Here is a 17,721-nt window from a genome sequence, read left to right on the forward strand (position 1 = left end):
TTGTTGTATAGACATGCTGGATGAAGGACACTGATGTTTTGCTTACCTGCAAGGTAGGCACGTGCATGACCCTGGTAAAGGGTGACTCAAACATCATTGAAATGCATGAGCAGATGGTCACGATGATCATAACCCAGTCCAAATAGGTGACAAGGCCCAACAGGTCACTGCAGGCAAACATACATACATTTAGTGGCATATTCATTGAGAAATTCAGAGAATTTTACAATTGTCTCCAAATGTCAAATTGTGTTTTAAAACATTTTTAAAACATTATGTTTAGATAAGCAGGGCAAATAGAAATGATTATTCTCAGTGACAATTTTTGGGTTGACTTCCACTTTGTTTTCATTGTTTGTCTGTGTACAACACCACTGCATGACTAGATGAAAGATTTGGGCTAGATGACACGGCAATAATATTAGAAGCGCCTCCAAGAGTGATGAACTCTAATCGACAGCGCAGGTGTAGCTGATGCTATGCCTGATGAGTGTCCTGTTACGCTGATTTGGGACTGAATATCCTAGACAGTTCTCAAAGGAGAATGTGCCTTCAAGCAGAACTTAAATAATTAAATTCATTTCGGCCACAGCACCGAGAGATTTCATTTATTTCGAGGCCTGTGCTCACCTGACAGCTCTCATTAGCAACCACAGGATCGCACGTTTCAAGTCACAATGCAACCACATGGTACCAACTCAACTTGTTAAATTCTGGACCACTATCCGCTTCGATCTTCACGAGGGTTTCCATGGAGAAGTTAAAAAACAATCAAACAGCGAAACCATCTAAACTGAAAACAACCCTTGAGTAGACAGTCAATCCATCTTATGTCACCATACATTCTATGTGGTCTAATGCTTGTTATACTTTTTAAAGGCATTTCCACAATAAAGCCAACATTGAACGTAGCTTGGTAACTTTGACATTTGGCGCTTCCACTGTGTTATCTTGACATAAACCTTTGTATTACATACATATGAATATAAATATGAGCCTTATAAACCATCTCACACATTGCATTTGCTTTGGACCCAAATTAAATTGCGTGTATCATGCAAATTTGCTATAAGCTATTTCTTCACCCAAAACTACCCCAAACCCCATTGGTTTTCCCCCATTCACACATCTCTGAGCATTCTTGCTCATTGCTGCGCTCTTAGTAAAAGCCACTCCCAATCGGAGAAATGATAGGGTCCTTAAACTCCTCCCGTTGTAATGTCATTAATTGAGCACTGCCCATGCACTCAAAACAAGAACTCATTCTCCAAGCAGTCAGCAGTGCATTGTCATTTTCTAAGAAATTCATAATATCGAAGTGGCTGTATAACCTGTAATACAAACCCACCTACAGTAAATTGTGGAAAGTTTAAAATATCATGTACTTCAGTTAAGTACTTACTAAAGTTGGTGGTACTTTGTGTTTTTCACCACTCCTGTGATAGGGTCCGTTTTGGATCTACAGATGGATTCAGCGTAATAGAACACAGTGTGATGATGCAGTAATGTAAAGTCTTAACATTTTGTATTCATATGATGCAAGTGAAATTGTAGATTAAAAAAAAATGCAAATTTCATGCAGTCAGAATATACCTTATTTAGTAGATGTGCATTTACAATGTGGTTAAACAAATTCAAAAGTTTGCCTTTACATCCAAAAGCCTTGATTTGATCTGAAGTTATGTGCTTGCAGAGTTTGGATGTGTGTTCATGTCAAAAAGCTTATACTGGACTTAAAACTACAGTTTCTTGGTTTACGTGTCATCAAAAGTGGCAGAGTCATCTTACGCATTGAAGCGCGCTCGAACAATCATACGGCAGAAGTTCCTGAAGCGGTGTTCCCGGCCTACAATGAAGAGAGGCTTATCGAAGTATGGATGGTTCTCTCTAAGCTCCTCCTCCTGGACTTTTCTGTCGGGCCGATCAGAGAGATGGAGGAAACAAACGGCAGTGCCGGTAAAGGAGTGCCGCAGTAAGTGTCAAAAGGAGCTGTTGTTTATGTTTACATTTTTTATGTTTGACTACCGTTTCATCTCTGCTTGTTCTTTTTTTTCTTGGATCATCTTGATTTCGCTGTCCTCTCTTTGGGCATTTCGGTAGCGGACAGTGCTTGAATGCTTTGAAAGTAAAAAAAAAAAAAAAAAAAAATCACTAACACTTGACATTTTTATGTCATTTTCAGAGGTGGTCCTCTAACATTTTTTTGCTGGTCTGTCAGTCATCAGAGCACTGATCCTTTTCTGTCATTGTCGATTGGCGCATCGGTGTTGCGCAAGACACATCACTAATATTCCATTGCCCAATTCCATAATACAGTGGACCACCAGGTAACGGTGTCCCTAGCTTACATTTTTTTTTTCACGTTACAAAGTGGGATTTGAAGTTTTTGCGTTCCCTTGTTATGACATTTTTCCCGCCATAGACTGGCATCAAGAACAATTACAAAATTCAAATTTGGCGGTCAGTGTGCATGCGTACGACTGTGCGAGTCACACCATGTTCATACGTCACTATGTGCGTCACTGCATACGTCACTAAGATGCTGGTCTGCTATTGGTCGGCGTCATGGTGTCACTAAGATGCTAAAGACTTGATCTCGTGTGAGTGCTTACGATATCGTATTTATTGTGCATTTTAGTGCTTAATTCAAACTTTAATTTGTTAGCCACCGGTTCCAATATTGCTAGTGATGTTAAAGGGAGAAGATGATGATTACTATGGCAACAAAGCTGGAGATAATCAAGAAATACGAAGAAGGCACACGCATCGTTACCCTCGCTAGGGAATATGGCTGTAACTGGCTTAAATCATGTCACTCTGAAGGTAAATGAAATTTGATTTTCGGTTCGGAGTTTCAACAAAGCAACACTCAGTCATCATTGCCTCTTGGTGGCGGCGTTATGTGATTATAGTCTAATTGACTAGAAAACGATACCAGTTTATAGTCAATGGAAGAAAGCAACAGGCAAAACAGTTGGCTGGTTTGTATTTCCGTTGGCAACGGGGGTGGGGGTGGGGTGATGGACAGTTGATGCAACGTCTATCTCAACGATTATAATGACGGACGAAAAATTCACTTCCGACATTATAGTATGGAATACTCACATCCTGGGTGAGGGTCTCCAGCGACTTTCCTCGGCTGATCCTCTGACTGGTGGAGCCATGTCGCAAAGACCTGCGCTCTTGGCGTATGTGATGTTGCACGCTAAGGATGGAACGTTCCTTAGTCGGCTGCCCCTCCAATGACCCGCTAAGCATCCGCTGTCTTGTGCATGCCCTGCAGAAGAGATAAGCAAAGGCGCAGACATTAAATGTAAATGCCATTTGTCCCTTTCCTTTTGTTAGTCTGTGTGGCAGTGAGTATGCATTTTTTTTCCTTAAAAAACATCCTTGAGAAAACCTGCCAAGCAACAAGATCTGGACATATTTATGATTTATCAATTAATCAATTTGGTGTGAGCAGCTTGTTGGAACAGTGGGTATCACGTCCGCCTCACAGTTCAGAGTCCCGAGTTCAATTTCAGCTCGCTTCAGCCCTCCTGTGGGGAGTTTGCATATTCTCCCTGAGCCTGCGTGGGTTCTCTACAGGCACACCTGCTTCCTCCCACACTCCAAAAACATGCATGGCAGGTCTATTGGACACTCTAACTTGATTGGGCCTGAATGGTTCTTTGTCCCTTACCTGCCTTGCAAAGTTAAGAGTGTCCCCCAATAACTGGGTTAGGCACCAGCAGCCCTAGAGGATAAGCGGCTACAGAAAATGGATTGATGGATGGATGATATTTGTTGTTGTTGAAGTTCCTCACTGAATCAGCTAGGGCAGGGGGGTTCAAACTTTTTTGTTTGAGGACCACACACAGAAAAATATAATGATGCAACGGCCACTTTAAAAAATTTCAAATGTAATTTCATAAAGACAAAAGGAAAAATTACACATTGTTAATACATATTTTGTTTTGACTACTACCTAATGCCCTAGTGATAGGGCAAATAGTTCAACATTTTTCAAAATTTTTGCTGTATGCCTCTACATTAGATCCACCCCTGCACTGCATCCATCCATCCATTCATCCATTTTCCAGAGCGGCTTATCCTCACAAGGGTCGCAGGCTAGCTTTTGCATATCCCGGCTGGCTTTGGGCAGTTGGCGCTGGACACCCTGAACTGGTTGCCAGCCAATTGCAGCCCCTCAATTGCACAGCAGTCAAATCCTATCTCCACACGAGTGATGGACAAATGAAGCTTCATGAAGCACTTGTGATAGTTATTTGACCTCTCTAGATGGAATTCTTCTTTCAAAAAAATGGGGAGGAATTTAAAACATTTTCATTTCACTAAACCAAGAGCACCATATGGAGAAGTAAAACAATAATACAGGTACTTCATGAAGCTTCATTTTCCCATCACTAAGACACACTCAAAAGCAAAACAAGAGAAAACTGTAGTAAGCTGTTTTTCAAGCAATGACTTGAGCATCCTTAAATGGTAAATGGTAAATGGACTTTCACTTATATAGCGCTTTTCTACCTTAGGTACTCAAAGCGCTTTACACTAACTAGTCATTTACCTAATGATGACGCAGCATCAGGAGCAACTGGGGGTTCACTGTCTTGCTCAAGGACACTTAGACATGGTCTAGATAGTCGGGGATCAAACCCACGGCCTTTCGGCTGGGAGACGACCATTCTACCACTAAGCCATGCCGCCCCAAATGCCCCCAAAAACCATAATGGTTTTTATGCACCTTTACAAAAAGGACTGTGGAGATTTTTTGTTTCTAAAAATGAATTAGCTTTACTCACCAGTGTTTTGACACATTGTGTCATTGAGACAAATTGTTGTATTAGTTATAGTTTATTTGTTTTTTCTGAATCTAGAAAAGCTTCGCAGGATATAAAGTAACTCAAAACTAGTGGTAGTACCTATTTTTAAACGTCCTTTATCCCTCAACTGACCCCCATCTATTGGTCACAAGTTTAAATGTCAATTTTAGTCATTTTGTCATGAGCACCTGAAAAACGCATGGTGGGTCACAAATGGCCCCCGGACCATAGTGTGGACACCCCTGAGCTAGGTAATGCAGACTAGTGTCCTGCCATTTTACTTAAAATAAAAACACTCCTCTGTGAGGAAATGAAGGCTTAATAAAGCAACCAGAGGGCATTCACAATGTTAGCTCTTCAATCAATTGAGAAAATGACTCACATTATGCATGCGTACGTGCTAAACTATTGATGCTGACGTGAACTTGATTTTGTATTCGGTGATGGCACAGCAGACGCAACGTGTTATGAATGCTAATGTAGCATCTACCTTTCAGGAGCAAGAGGAGGAGGAGGAGGGGAGGGCAGACAGATTGGACATGGTGCCAGCGGGCTAATGTACACCCGGTGCCATGCTGGACAACAAATTATGTTATTTATTTCACAACAGTAACTGAGTCAAAAGCTGGCCTGAGTGTGGGAGTAAAAGCATGAAGCAGTCACCAACTAAACAAGTGTTTTGATGGATTTTATATCCTTTACACAGACTTTAACTGCAAATGTTGATAATACATCTTATTTAAAGATGCTTGAGGCTTTTTCTGATGTACTTGATTCAATTCCTTTGTCAGTTTAATTGTTGAGGCCCATATTTGAGTCTAGATATATGTCTATCTATTTGGCACATATTCAACACGCAGTGTATGCTAATACTGCTTTTATTGTCTGTACAAGATGTACATTTGAGTGAGTAGATACAATATACAATGCATACTTGCTTGTATGCAGCCGACAATTACAAATCCAAGAGAGGTCCAGGTGGCTTTTATACATACACTTCCCAGTAAGATGACAAGAGGCATTCTTCACAGCTACTCTAGTTGTAATGCTGAAGCTCCACCCATTGTCATCCTGATATGAAAACAAGACTCGGGATTGGCCAAACAGCTTTTAGGATGCCAAAAAAAAACAATTTCCCGACGACACAGGAAATATGGTGTCTGTGCAAAATATGCTACAACTTGATTTTTGGACAGGACTAAAATGTTAAAATATGTATATTGTTTTCTTTATAAGTTCTCTGTATTATGATAAAACAACAAATTGACTGTTGATAACATTTTACTGGACTGCATTTTTACATTACAACTTAGAGCTGAATACGGAATACAGAATATGTGCATGTGTCTTACCGTAGTATTTTATTGATTGTTGTTTCCTTTTCCAGCAGATTCCGAGCCTGGATGCTAAATATTGACCGGCGAAGCTGAGGGAACAAACAAAGGTTACAAAACCGAGCAGGTGAATTGAACTGGCACAAATAATAAATGCAGTGTTTGGAAAAATAAAACACCATAGCTCTCTGTCACTGCTGTTTTTAATCAGCAAAGGGAAGACGTTATCACCCTCATATTCACAAGTCAACTTGAGCCTCAATGCACCTTTTGGTCTATATACTTGTTGTCTTCAATGGCCGAACGTTTGGAGTGGTCACAGGAGGACGACGAGGCCGAGGGGAGTCTTCGAATCAAACAACTTGGGTCCTGCTGTTGCCTGTCGATGAACTGCTTCATGAAACTCTCCCTTGAGGACGTGGCACACAGGAAACATGACAACAGTAAACATATTTAGAACTTTATGATGGTAATCCACGTAGGCATTATACAGTAATACCTAGACTATGGCAAACACACACAAAATTTAAAGCTAAAAAAAGACGTATCTATAACGTTGTTGGTCTCATATCAGCTTTACCTTGCTAGCTTATGGTAGGGTATATCTTCGAGATGTCATTAGGGCTGAAACAAGTCATGTTGCATGTTGCAGTAAAACTTGACTAGTGTTTCAACAGCAAGTGTTGCTCCCAACTCCCGATGTGAAATGACACGGTCGCTCTGAAGTCATATTTAGCCAGTTTAGCAGACAGCTACAATTGACGTTCATATTGATCACATTTGAACAATATATGCAGATTCAAATGTGCTGTTTGTGTGCCAAAATTTAAGGGGAGGGATTGGTCTAAAATGTTTTGAGAGAGGAGATTATTGTGCTGCTAAGCACAGTTTAAAAGTTTAAGTAAGCAATATGAATGCAATTTAAAAAATGCATAAAGATTGGTCATTCTTGTGAAAGTGAAAATGTGTTATTTGGTCATCTGTCTAAAACAATGTTTTTAACCAAGCAAAAAATATGTTTTTTTTTTTTTCATACACTTACTTTTATCTGGTCAGTCGTTCTCCTGTGCACTCCGCTCCCTCTCAGCCTCTTTGGTGTGTATTTTTGGTTTAGACCACTTTTACTTATACTTTGTATTTTGCCTCTGCGTTTTCAGTTGTACTTTTCCCTTTTGACATTTTGTTTGTTGCCTTTGACGCTGGACGTGCATGTTTGTTATTAAAACGTGTTCGAACATTCTCCTGCTGTCTGTTTGTGGTCCAATTTATGATCACGCTATGAGGCTCATTCGTAACACGTACAACCAAAGGCTTCTGGGCTTATGATGAAACCGAATGGAAGCTTACTTGGGAACAACCACGACAACCATAACCATAACAACCACAATGCCTTTATTTTTAAGCTTGCTTTAGTTGACCAAACAGTTAACAAATAGGTTGTGCCTGTAGTTAAAACAAAGCTACTGGGGTGACATACCTGATTCTGGGCACGGTGAAGTCCGACGGAAGCTTGGAGATCTTCACCATCTGAGGTCTGTTGGGGAACTTTTCAAAGATCCTGAGTCGTAGGGGTAGCTTCTCTTTGGTGTCAGCATTTGCCTCACTTTGCTTGAGCTAAATGAAGCATAACAGCAAGGAGTCCATCAAGTTCATGCATGGTTGATACAGAATGTAAACGTTACAATATCAGCTTTTTCTGATGTAAAAACAGGACACCACGATTAATAGTTTTAAGGGATATACACGCTCACTTTTCTTCAAAATGATTGTGGAATAAATGCATGTTAAAGACAAAAATAATGCTACATACGAAGTCTTTTGCTTTAAAGGAGTCCAATCATGAAAATTCGTACCTCCTTTACAGCACCCTTCATTTTGGTTTCGGAGTTGGGGAGGAGACATTTTGCAGTGAGTCGGCCAGGTAATCCGCAATGTTTCATTCAGTAGTTACAATGTTTCACCTCAGAAAATTCCAAAGTGGTGAAAATGTGTGTTTGGGAGCACATAGCCAGACAATCAACGTCAGTAGTAAATAATTCACCAGAGAGTGGAAATATCTTTATGAATACTGCGTTCCCAAGGGGACTGATTTGATAGGAGGAACGGTTGTTAGTAGAAGCTGTGGATTGACGCTGTTTTGCATTTTAATGCCGTTTTTTTTTTTTTTTTTCCCTCATTCATTCTGTTGGAATAGTCTCTGTCATCCGCAAGCCTTGTGAGAATGAGTGGTCAAGATGATGGATGGTTGTTTCGTGGCTGGCTGGCATTGAACGACGTCATGAGGAGGTGAGGCAGCCACACGGTAAGTGGTGCAGCCTCTACAATCAAGGCGTATTACTTCCGGGTTGGAAATATTAAATCAAATCGCCAATTTGACGTAATTCACATGCATATATTTAACTGTGGAAAGTGGAAAAATACCATGAACTAGGTGATCTAGAATTGATCCCTTTAACAGTACTCAGTATTTGGCCAATCTTGGCCACGGTGGGAGGACAAACCGTTGTCAAGATTGCAAGGATTTCTTTTGTGCACTGCCCTCTTCAGGCCACTCCACACATTTTCAGCCTTTGGCATTCCTATTTTTCTCTTAATTCTTGCTTACTGAATCAATTACTGTATTTAGTTGATTCAAGGTTCGCAGCTAAATTTGACTGTCTTGTGGAACCGTTCATAAAGCAAAATAATATGTTCAAGTCAAAGAAAACAAACCCCAAAGCATGACAAGCATGGTTTTGTGTTTTGCGGCAAGATGCGCAAATCTTTGGTTGTCATGCTCTGCAACATTATGAAATCAACTGTACGTACATATTGTATGTATTTTTTGTTGTAGTAAGTTTGTTTGCACTGATATATTTCTCTTAAACAGATTTTCATGTTTATACTAAACAATGTTTTTTGTTTATTGTCGTGGTGGGGGTAATGTTCAATTCTAATCGTGGTCACTTTTGTTCTCATCAGATAAACCTGATATTTAACACTTTGTATACGTACTGTAGGGTGAATATTCAGAGTTCAAGATAAGAGGATTGAAACCGACAAAAACAAAAAACAAAAGAAACAGTACTTGGTTCTTGGGACAATAATGAGGCTTGCATCTCATCATCTACTAATGGGGGGGAAGCACCAGCAAAAAACAGTTTGCAGCTTTAAGTTCCTGCCTGATGATGGCAGTAACACGCTAACCTACAACAGCACAGTCACATGAAGACACACTTTTCCCACAGCCCCATGACTTACTTTGAGCGTATAATGCAAGAAGCCAACAAAAAAGAAAACAAAGGTTACTTTGGAGTGGTTTGTGGAGAAAAGGAAGAGGGGGGAAACATGCAGCAACAGAACAACGTGTATTGTTGCAAAGGGTTGACAGAATAAAATGACAAAGGGGAAATGAAAGCAATTATTTCCATTTAATTACATATGGGGAGGCTGATTGAAAATCCCTGGCAGGTAGTCTCTGTGTGGGTGCCTGCAGATAACCTTTGATGCATTGCCGATTAGGACCGCCAGCATACTGCATTTAAAGCAATGCTAAGGCAGCTTATCATTCAGAGCAGGCCACTCGCTGAGTGGCAAATTAGCTGAGCTTGGTTAATGTTTTGCAGTCCATTTACCTATGTGTGAAAGCAAACCTCCTTTCGTGCTGGTCATTTGATTGTGCAGCACGACAACTGTGCCGTTATATTCTTGGCATTACTTTTTTGTTTACTGCAGTATTTACACATTCAGGTATGGGAGTGTCTTTTCAGTGATCAGCGAGTGAGGGGAAATTAAAGAATTATGTGCCAGTGTTTGCTCACCAAATCCTTCTCTCTATGATTAGGAGATTAACATGCCAAACAAATAAAATAGGCAAATACAAAAGCTGACAGATGGAATTTGTAACCAATTTAAATTGAAACATCATTTTTCTTCATTTAAAAGATGTGAGTGCATGAACTTATCAAATTGTTCCCTATTTGAAATGTATCGAGATACATACTGAATTGTCTCATATTGGAAATGTCATACTACAGAGATGAATCGTATCGTATCCTTCCACGTTCAAATTCAAGCACCCTAGAAATGTTTTGTACCCAACATACCAAAACTGTATTGAATTGTCTTTTATTGAGAGATGAACACCCCTTGTAATCATCATTAATCAGCCATTTTCAATCCAATGTAGGATGTAGGCCTCTTCATTATGACACTAACATTTACAGTCCTTTTGCTGCCACTGAATTCCTGCATGCTTTACAATTCCATGCACCCTTCAAGCATTAGGTCTTGGTTTCGGGCATTTCGTGTCTAGTGGTATTGCCTAATCTAACAGCAATTCTTCTTGTAGTGTAGTGTATTTGTTGTTTCACTCTTCTTTTGGCGCTAGACAAAGGGGTGCAGTATTAGGAATTGGCAGACAAGTAGGGATAGAAGGAATAATGAATGCAGCAATATACAAAGATATCCTGGATGAAAACCTGCTACAGAGCGCTCTAGTGTAAAGTTTCATGTCTCAACAGGACATTGAAGCGAAACATGTAGCCAATATCTCAAATGACTGACTTTAGAATCACTCTGTGAATGTCCTTAAGTGTTCTAGCCAAAGCTCAGACTTGAAACCAATTGAACATCTCTGGAGATCCATCCAACTTGATGAAGCTTGAGAACTACAGCAAGAAGAATGGGCAGAACTGCCTTGGAATTGGTGTGCTAAGGTTGTGGCTTCTTTATAAAAAAAAAAAAAAGACTGCATTAAACATAGGCTCTGAATACATCTGGAAATATAATTTCTTAGTTTTATTTAATCCATTAAAAAAATGCCCCCCCGCCCCCCCTGCCCCAAAAAAAAGGGTCGTATACAGTGTGTTGTGCCTAGAATTTTGAGGAAGGGGATTAATTTGATAGTTTGGAATGAGGCTGTAAAATGACAAAATGTGGAAAATGTGAAATGTTTACATGTGCATGTAACCACCAGGGGGAAAAGGCAAGAGTAAGATTTCATTAATCTTAACAAATATAGCAAGCAGGCAAATCCTGCAAGAAGGGCGGCAGCATGCTTGGTTTATGCTTGACGTGAACTCCGCACGGTTCCACGCGTCAAATGACGTCATTTCGGCAACTGCGCCCCTGCTGGGACAGATTTTCCGCAACGTGAACCTTCTGGAGTTTCTCCCGCGCACACAATATGGCAGACAAACTATTGCTCATGGAAGTTTGCTGGTATAAACAATTTTATTATACAACTAAAAAGAACTACAGTGACCTAAATACTGTAAACAACTCCTAGCGAGCACGCACACTGGATATACATGAGGAGTCTGTTATAAAAAAGCTTGAAAGAATTTCGATCATTTGACTCCAATAGGATTCTCTACCTCTTTTATACAGTAGTGTAGTGTTCTTTGTATGCTGTAGATTCTATTTACTAGCAGAATATCGGCTGACTGCGGGGGAAAGCCGCGCCGAGTATTAAGTACTGCAAGATTCCGCGTGTCTTCTTTCCGCACAGAGCATAAACCAAGCCTTAGCAGCAGTCTCAACTGAGAGACTGGAAAGCGACGCTGAGGTTGGCTGCGCTCTCATGATTTCAGGTTTCAATACCACCTAGATGGCAATATTTCCCACATATTTGCATAACAAAAGCTTTTCTCACCCCCTAATATACCGTACTAGCTGTCAATTGAGACCCATTTTGAAAAATCCGATTGACAAAATAAATTCAGTTTGAAATGACTGAAAATGGCAGTTTAACTGCTAAGTCCGTAGTCACTTTGAGTTATTCTGGTACTTTTAGCAGCCTCCCATCAGCGCCAGAGTGAAATGGTGTTGAATTTCTCACCGGATTCCTCATATACTGTATACCTTGCTAGCTGTCAAATGAGACCAATTTTGGAAAGTCAGTTGTCTTTGAAATGACCAAACTTGACACTGTCCATACTCACTTTGAGCGATTCGGGTACTTTTGTACGTTTTTTTTCTTGCAAAAGAACGTTAAGGGTGTTGTAGGTCTTGTTACAGTATGTGCCAGGTTTTAAGTATCAAGCATTGAAGCCTTGTTTGTTTACTACATGCTTGTTTAAAAAAAGTGCAAGAAATAGATATGTTTGACCAAATATAAAGAATAATCGTAATGAATAATAGTGATTTAAATATTGACCAAAATAATTGTGATTATTATTTTGGACATAATTGTGCAGCCCAGTCAATCGGAGGGCACACAAAGACAAACAACCATTCATGCACCCTATCACACCTGAGGACAATTTAGAATGTACAATACATCTGCCATGCATGTCCTTGGAGAGTGGGAGGAAAGGTGAGAACCCACGCAGGCTCGAGGAAGGCCGGAGCAAGGTGGATTTGAACTCGGGACCTCGAACCACTCACCCACCAAGCCGCCCTCCGGCAAATTAATTGAATTGACCAAAAAGTCTGAACTAAATAACAAAAATCAGAAGTGGCGAACATTATTACAAACACATGTTGCCTTATGACGACCCAAGAGATGAACTATAAGCTAAATGTAATCTTCAAAGCAGAGGCTGATTTCTTAACATTTTAGAGGTTTAAAATCTCAGATGATGTGCTTACCTGCTGTTGGAATTTACTTTCTATAAGTCTTTCAAAAGTTTCAGAAAGTGAGTAATCAATATATTTTCCTTAAAACTTAAATAGGATTTTCTCAAAACTAAGGTATTTTAAAGTGACAACCAAAGTCAATTTGCTGTATTCTCATCATTTTTTAGGTATTTTAAAGGCATTTTTCTCAAAAGTAAGGATTTCAACATAACAAAAGTCAATTTCCTATTTCTGAGCTATTTTAATGTGACATAAGTGTACAATTAAAATATATGAATTTATCAGCATTATTTTTCTGAGACATGAGCCTAATTTTGTGAAAACACATCAAATGCACCCCCCCCCCCCCCACACACACACACACACACACACATGCACACGCACTCACATATTTTTTATTTATTTTTTTTTAATGTCAATGGACGGTGACCATTCTAAGGTATACCACAGCATGTGTCAAAAGTCAGCTGGAGTTGGTTCCAGCTCACCCGCAATCTAAAGAGAAGAAGCAGTACAAATAAAAGCAATAATTAAAAAAAAAGCTGTGAAACAAATGAAAAAAAAATCCGTCTTAGTTAAGACTGAATCAATAGGGACCGCCCGTGCTAAGTCTACAATTAATCGCACAAAGCTAACTCAATTCTTAATGGACAATTAATCGAATAATTGATGATTACGCCTCTCCTAGTTTCCCTTAAAGCACAAAGATTAATCCCAACTTTATGGGGTTGAAAATAAAGGTGTGCTGAAATTCTCTATGGCACTGCAATTCTTGGGTAGACACCCAGAAAGTGCTGATTCATCCCAAAGAATGTCTGCACAATTGGCAGTACTGTACACGAGAGCGATGCACACATACAGGGGACAACAATGAAGAATTAATATAGACTCTATTGTTCCCAAAGGTTCTAATCAATTGGTCAGACACAAAGAAGCATCCCATTAAAACAAAACTTTCGATGCAATCACCCTTTTTCTTGCTCCCTGTGCCAACTTGGAACTTCTCTTTTCCTCCATTTGCTACTCATTGCTTCCTTTCTTTACAAAACGGCCTGAAGTTAGAACCAGACATTTAAATGGCCAAGTGTGACATGAGCCAATTAATTGTTTACCTTGTGTTCCTTTTCAATGAGGGCATCCGACTGAGGGGAGATTAAAAAAAAAAAAGCCAAAGGCAAGCTGGATTTAATTTAATTTCCCCGTAGGAACATATTGCAGTGTACTATACCCGAGACCATTTGGAGTCTATACGAAGATTTCACTTTAAAGCAATTAACATACAAAGTCTATTGTTAAAACGTATTGGTCAGGTTTTGCGTAATCGTTTCCTTTGTTGGGTGCTTATTTATTGATGCAAGGTCGCTCACCTGGTGTTCTGCTATCACCAATAAGCCGCCATGGATCACTATTAACAGTATGTGCTAACACACTGGATCCTCAGAGTGGTCAATACACATGATCAATAAAGCGCACATACAGGGCATACTACTTTCAGCATGGATCATCTCACACCCTTTGGAATACTATCGGAGGGTATGAACAGAATATACTTACATTTGCTCTCCCTGTATATCTTTTTATACATTAGTCTGTGCATTCTTTGACAGTGAATGGATGAGATATATTTTAGCCATGGAGATAAGACTAATGTGTTTTGCCTTGAGGAGTCACTCAGTCGAACCTGCGACTGCTTCCTCCTCCATTCAAGCCAATTTCAGGCTCGGCTAAGCGTCTAAAGAATGCCAGCCCTTTTTCCGACCAAGGGCAAAAGGAAGACTAAAGCAGACTGTTAGCATGACTGTACAATCAGCCAGAGCTTTCGTTTCCACTCATAAAACACAACAATACTTGGTAGAACCAAACCTTAGAACAAAAAGGTTATAAAAACACTGTACACCTGACATATACCTGTTTTCCAGTCTTTATCTGGGTCACTTTAATTGAAAAGGTGGGGTACACCCAGAGCTGGTCACCAATGACAAATTTGAACTACAATTTAAACAGTTACACACACACACATATACCTATATATATATATATATATATATATATATATATATATATATATATATATATATATATATATATATATATATATATATATATATATATATATATATTTGCATTTTTTTTTCAAAAATACTTCATCACATATTTTGAATTTTCTTTGAACTTTTCCTCAAACTAGGTGCCTGTTTAACCAAATTTCCACAATTTGTGGAAAAAAAAAAAGAAAAAAAAACGTGGGACTGAACTGAATGAACCACTTTGTAGAAACCATTTTTTTTTAGCCCTAACCGTGTAATTTAGTGTCATTTCTTATTCAAAACTAATGGTTCTGCGCATAAATCTGCATTCATCCCAGCAGTTATGTCCATGATCAAAGCTAAAATTAACATGTATATCGTATTATATGTAATAACCTATTGGCCTTTGAGACATTTGTGTTGGGTCCCCCATGCTTCTAGTCCTATCCAGCTGCTATACCCAGGGGGAAGACGAGCTGAGAATGAGTGAGCAGGGTCACACTCTCCTTCTCTCATTAGATGGCTAATGAGGCGTGCTGTGGAGCTGCTGTAGAGCCATGCAGCCCATAAACCTCTAATAGCTACCTTCAAGATTCAAAACAACATTATACTATTATTATCAATATAAACACCTAGCCTATGGTGTTTAAGTCTGTGCTTTTGCCATCAAAGGTCCTGGCTCATCAAGGTTGGAGGTTTTTTTTTTTTTTTTTTACATAAATGCTTAAGAATAACTGTGTGGCAAAAAATTACATCACATAAATCCTGATATTTCTGTCAATGTATTTGTACAGCGTAGATTCAGTCAATAATAAAATGTCCCTCTCCACATTGCCTTTGTCTCTTATGCTACTCCTTAAAGTGTTGAAGTGTAATTCATTTCGAAGCCACTGCTCGTGAATACATAATAATGAAAGAAGAAACAAACTTGCTGATTGAGCTTAAGGCTAGATACTAGATGTTGGACATTTGGTACACCTGATATTTGCAACTTAACATCCACAAACAGACTGATTTACAGTGACCACTATTCTAGTGAATATATATATATATATACATACAGTATATAGTGGCAGTTCATACGTGATACTGTCAAAACTTAAAATAAAAGTGATTTTACTATTTTATTTTTAAATATACGCTATATTACAACTTGCAGTTTAACATAAGAACATAATTGTATATATTTACCATTAATTGAAAATTAACAAAACAAAATGACAAAAACATATTAAAGATGAAAAAATACCTCAATAAAATCTTGCACTCACCAAAATGGCTGTCTCCCAAAACAATTCAACACAAAATCCATTCTTCTTTCTTTCCTCAAGAAGACTTCAATGAATTCAGTTGTACAGTTTATCTATGCATTTCAGATCCAAAAAGAAATCCTTTTGTATCATATGTTTTAATTCGCTTTAAAAAGCCAGAGAATGACCGCAACACAGAAGCACAGGACAAAGGGATTGTCACAGTCAAACAGCTAAGCATGCTTCATCATGGTACCCCATAGCATGGACAGAAAAGTTTTTGCACCATTGTTTATAAGGTTGAAGGTATGGGGGGTCAGATTGTCAGTGCCCAGACAATACGCCGCACACCGTATCAAATTGGTCTGCACTGCCATTGTCCCAGATGAAGCCCCTTGTAAATAATGACACACATGAAAGTCCAAAGCTTGCTGAAGACAAACAGAGTAAGGACCAGGATAAGTGGTAGCATGTCCTGTGGTGTGATGAGACCAAGATCAACATATTTGGTTCAGATGGTGTCAAGTATGAGTGGTGGCAACCTGGTAAGGTGTATAAAAACAGGTGTTTTGCCTACAGTCCAGCATGGTGTCATGGTCTAGGGCAGCATGGGTGCTACCGACATCAGGGAGCTACACTTCATTGAGGGAAACATGAACACCAACGTGTGCTGTGACATGTTGAAGCAAAGCATGATCCCCTCTCTCCAGAAATTGGGCCGCAGTGCATTATTCCAACTGATAATGATCCCAAACACACCTCCAAGATGACCACTGCCTTGCTAAAAAGGCTGAGGGTAAAGATGAAGGCCTGGCCAAGCAAGTTACCAGACCTAAACTCTATTGAAAATCTTTGAGGTATCCTCAAACTGAAGGTAAAGGAGCATAAGATCTTGAATATCCATAAGCTTGGCGATGGCGTCATGGAGGAGTGGAAGAGGATTCCAGTGGAAACGTGACGCTCTGGTGAACTCCATGTCCAGGAGAGTGAGGTCAGTGGTAGAAAATGATGGTGGCCATACAAAATATTGACGATAAAGGGCTTTATTTACTTAGGGTTGTACTCACTGTTGTTGCCAGTGGTTTAGACATTAAAGGATGTATTTTGAGTTATTCATAGGGAACAATAAATTAAGCTGTTATATAAGATGTACACTGACTACTTCTCAATGTGTCAAAGAGACATTTCTTCAGCGTGGTTCCATGAAAAGACAAATATCTGCACAAATGAGACAGGTGCACTTGATTTTGTGAAATTCATTAATACAGATTTGGCAATAGTGAATTACAACATTTTGCATGTTCTCCTCAAGCCCGCATGGGTTTTCTCCGGGCACTTCGGCTTCCTCCCACTCCCCAAAAACATGCATGGCAGGTGAATTGGACAAACTAAATTGTCCTTCGTTGGTTGTTCGTCTCTATGTGCCCTGCGATTGGCTGGCAACCAGTTCAGGGTGTCCCCCGCCTACAGCCCGAAGCCAGCTGAGATAGGCGCCAGCAAGCCTGCGACCCCTATAGGGATAAGCGGCGATAGAAAATGGATGGATGGATGGATGGAATTACAACATTATTAAATTCCTAAGAATCAATCAGTCTATTGGCACAATCCCTTAGTTGATGTTTTCGAACAAAATTACTGGTAGTTAATTTTGATTTAGGTACAGCGGGCCATAAGACTAATACTGGCTGGTCTTTCTTATTTTTAATATAAACAATAACTGCATGCT

At 39.5% G+C, this 17,721-nt stretch overlaps 1 protein-coding gene across 4 annotated transcripts in view; it reads right to left on the reverse strand.

Annotated features, from left to right (window-relative positions):
• LOC148423092 (sodium leak channel NALCN) overlaps positions 1-17,721 on the reverse strand; it is a 78,567-nt gene that overhangs the window by 13,986 nt on the left and 46,860 nt on the right. For all 4 annotated transcript variants that reach the window (XM_088415475.1, XM_088415473.1, XM_088415474.1 and 1 more), the window contains 8 exons: positions 7,635-7,771; positions 6,425-6,566; positions 6,176-6,249; positions 3,106-3,277; positions 2,026-2,117; positions 1,789-1,911; positions 1,403-1,459; positions 47-167 (listed from right to left, as the gene is read on the reverse strand). In XM_088415475.1, coding sequence (XP_088271601.1) covers positions 47-167; positions 1,403-1,459; positions 1,789-1,911; positions 2,026-2,117; positions 3,106-3,277; positions 6,176-6,249; positions 6,425-6,566; positions 7,635-7,771 — 918 coding nt within the window. The remainder of the gene's footprint in view (positions 1-46; positions 168-1,402; positions 1,460-1,788; positions 1,912-2,025; positions 2,118-3,105; positions 3,278-6,175; positions 6,250-6,424; positions 6,567-7,634; positions 7,772-17,721) is intronic.

This window comes from Hippichthys cyanospilos, chromosome 5 (assembly GCF_059441005.1).
Source record: "Hippichthys cyanospilos isolate Australia breed blue-spotted pipefish chromosome 5, RoL_Hcya_1.0, whole genome shotgun sequence".
Classification (NCBI taxonomy): Eukaryota; Metazoa; Chordata; class Actinopteri; order Syngnathiformes; family Syngnathidae; genus Hippichthys; species Hippichthys cyanospilos.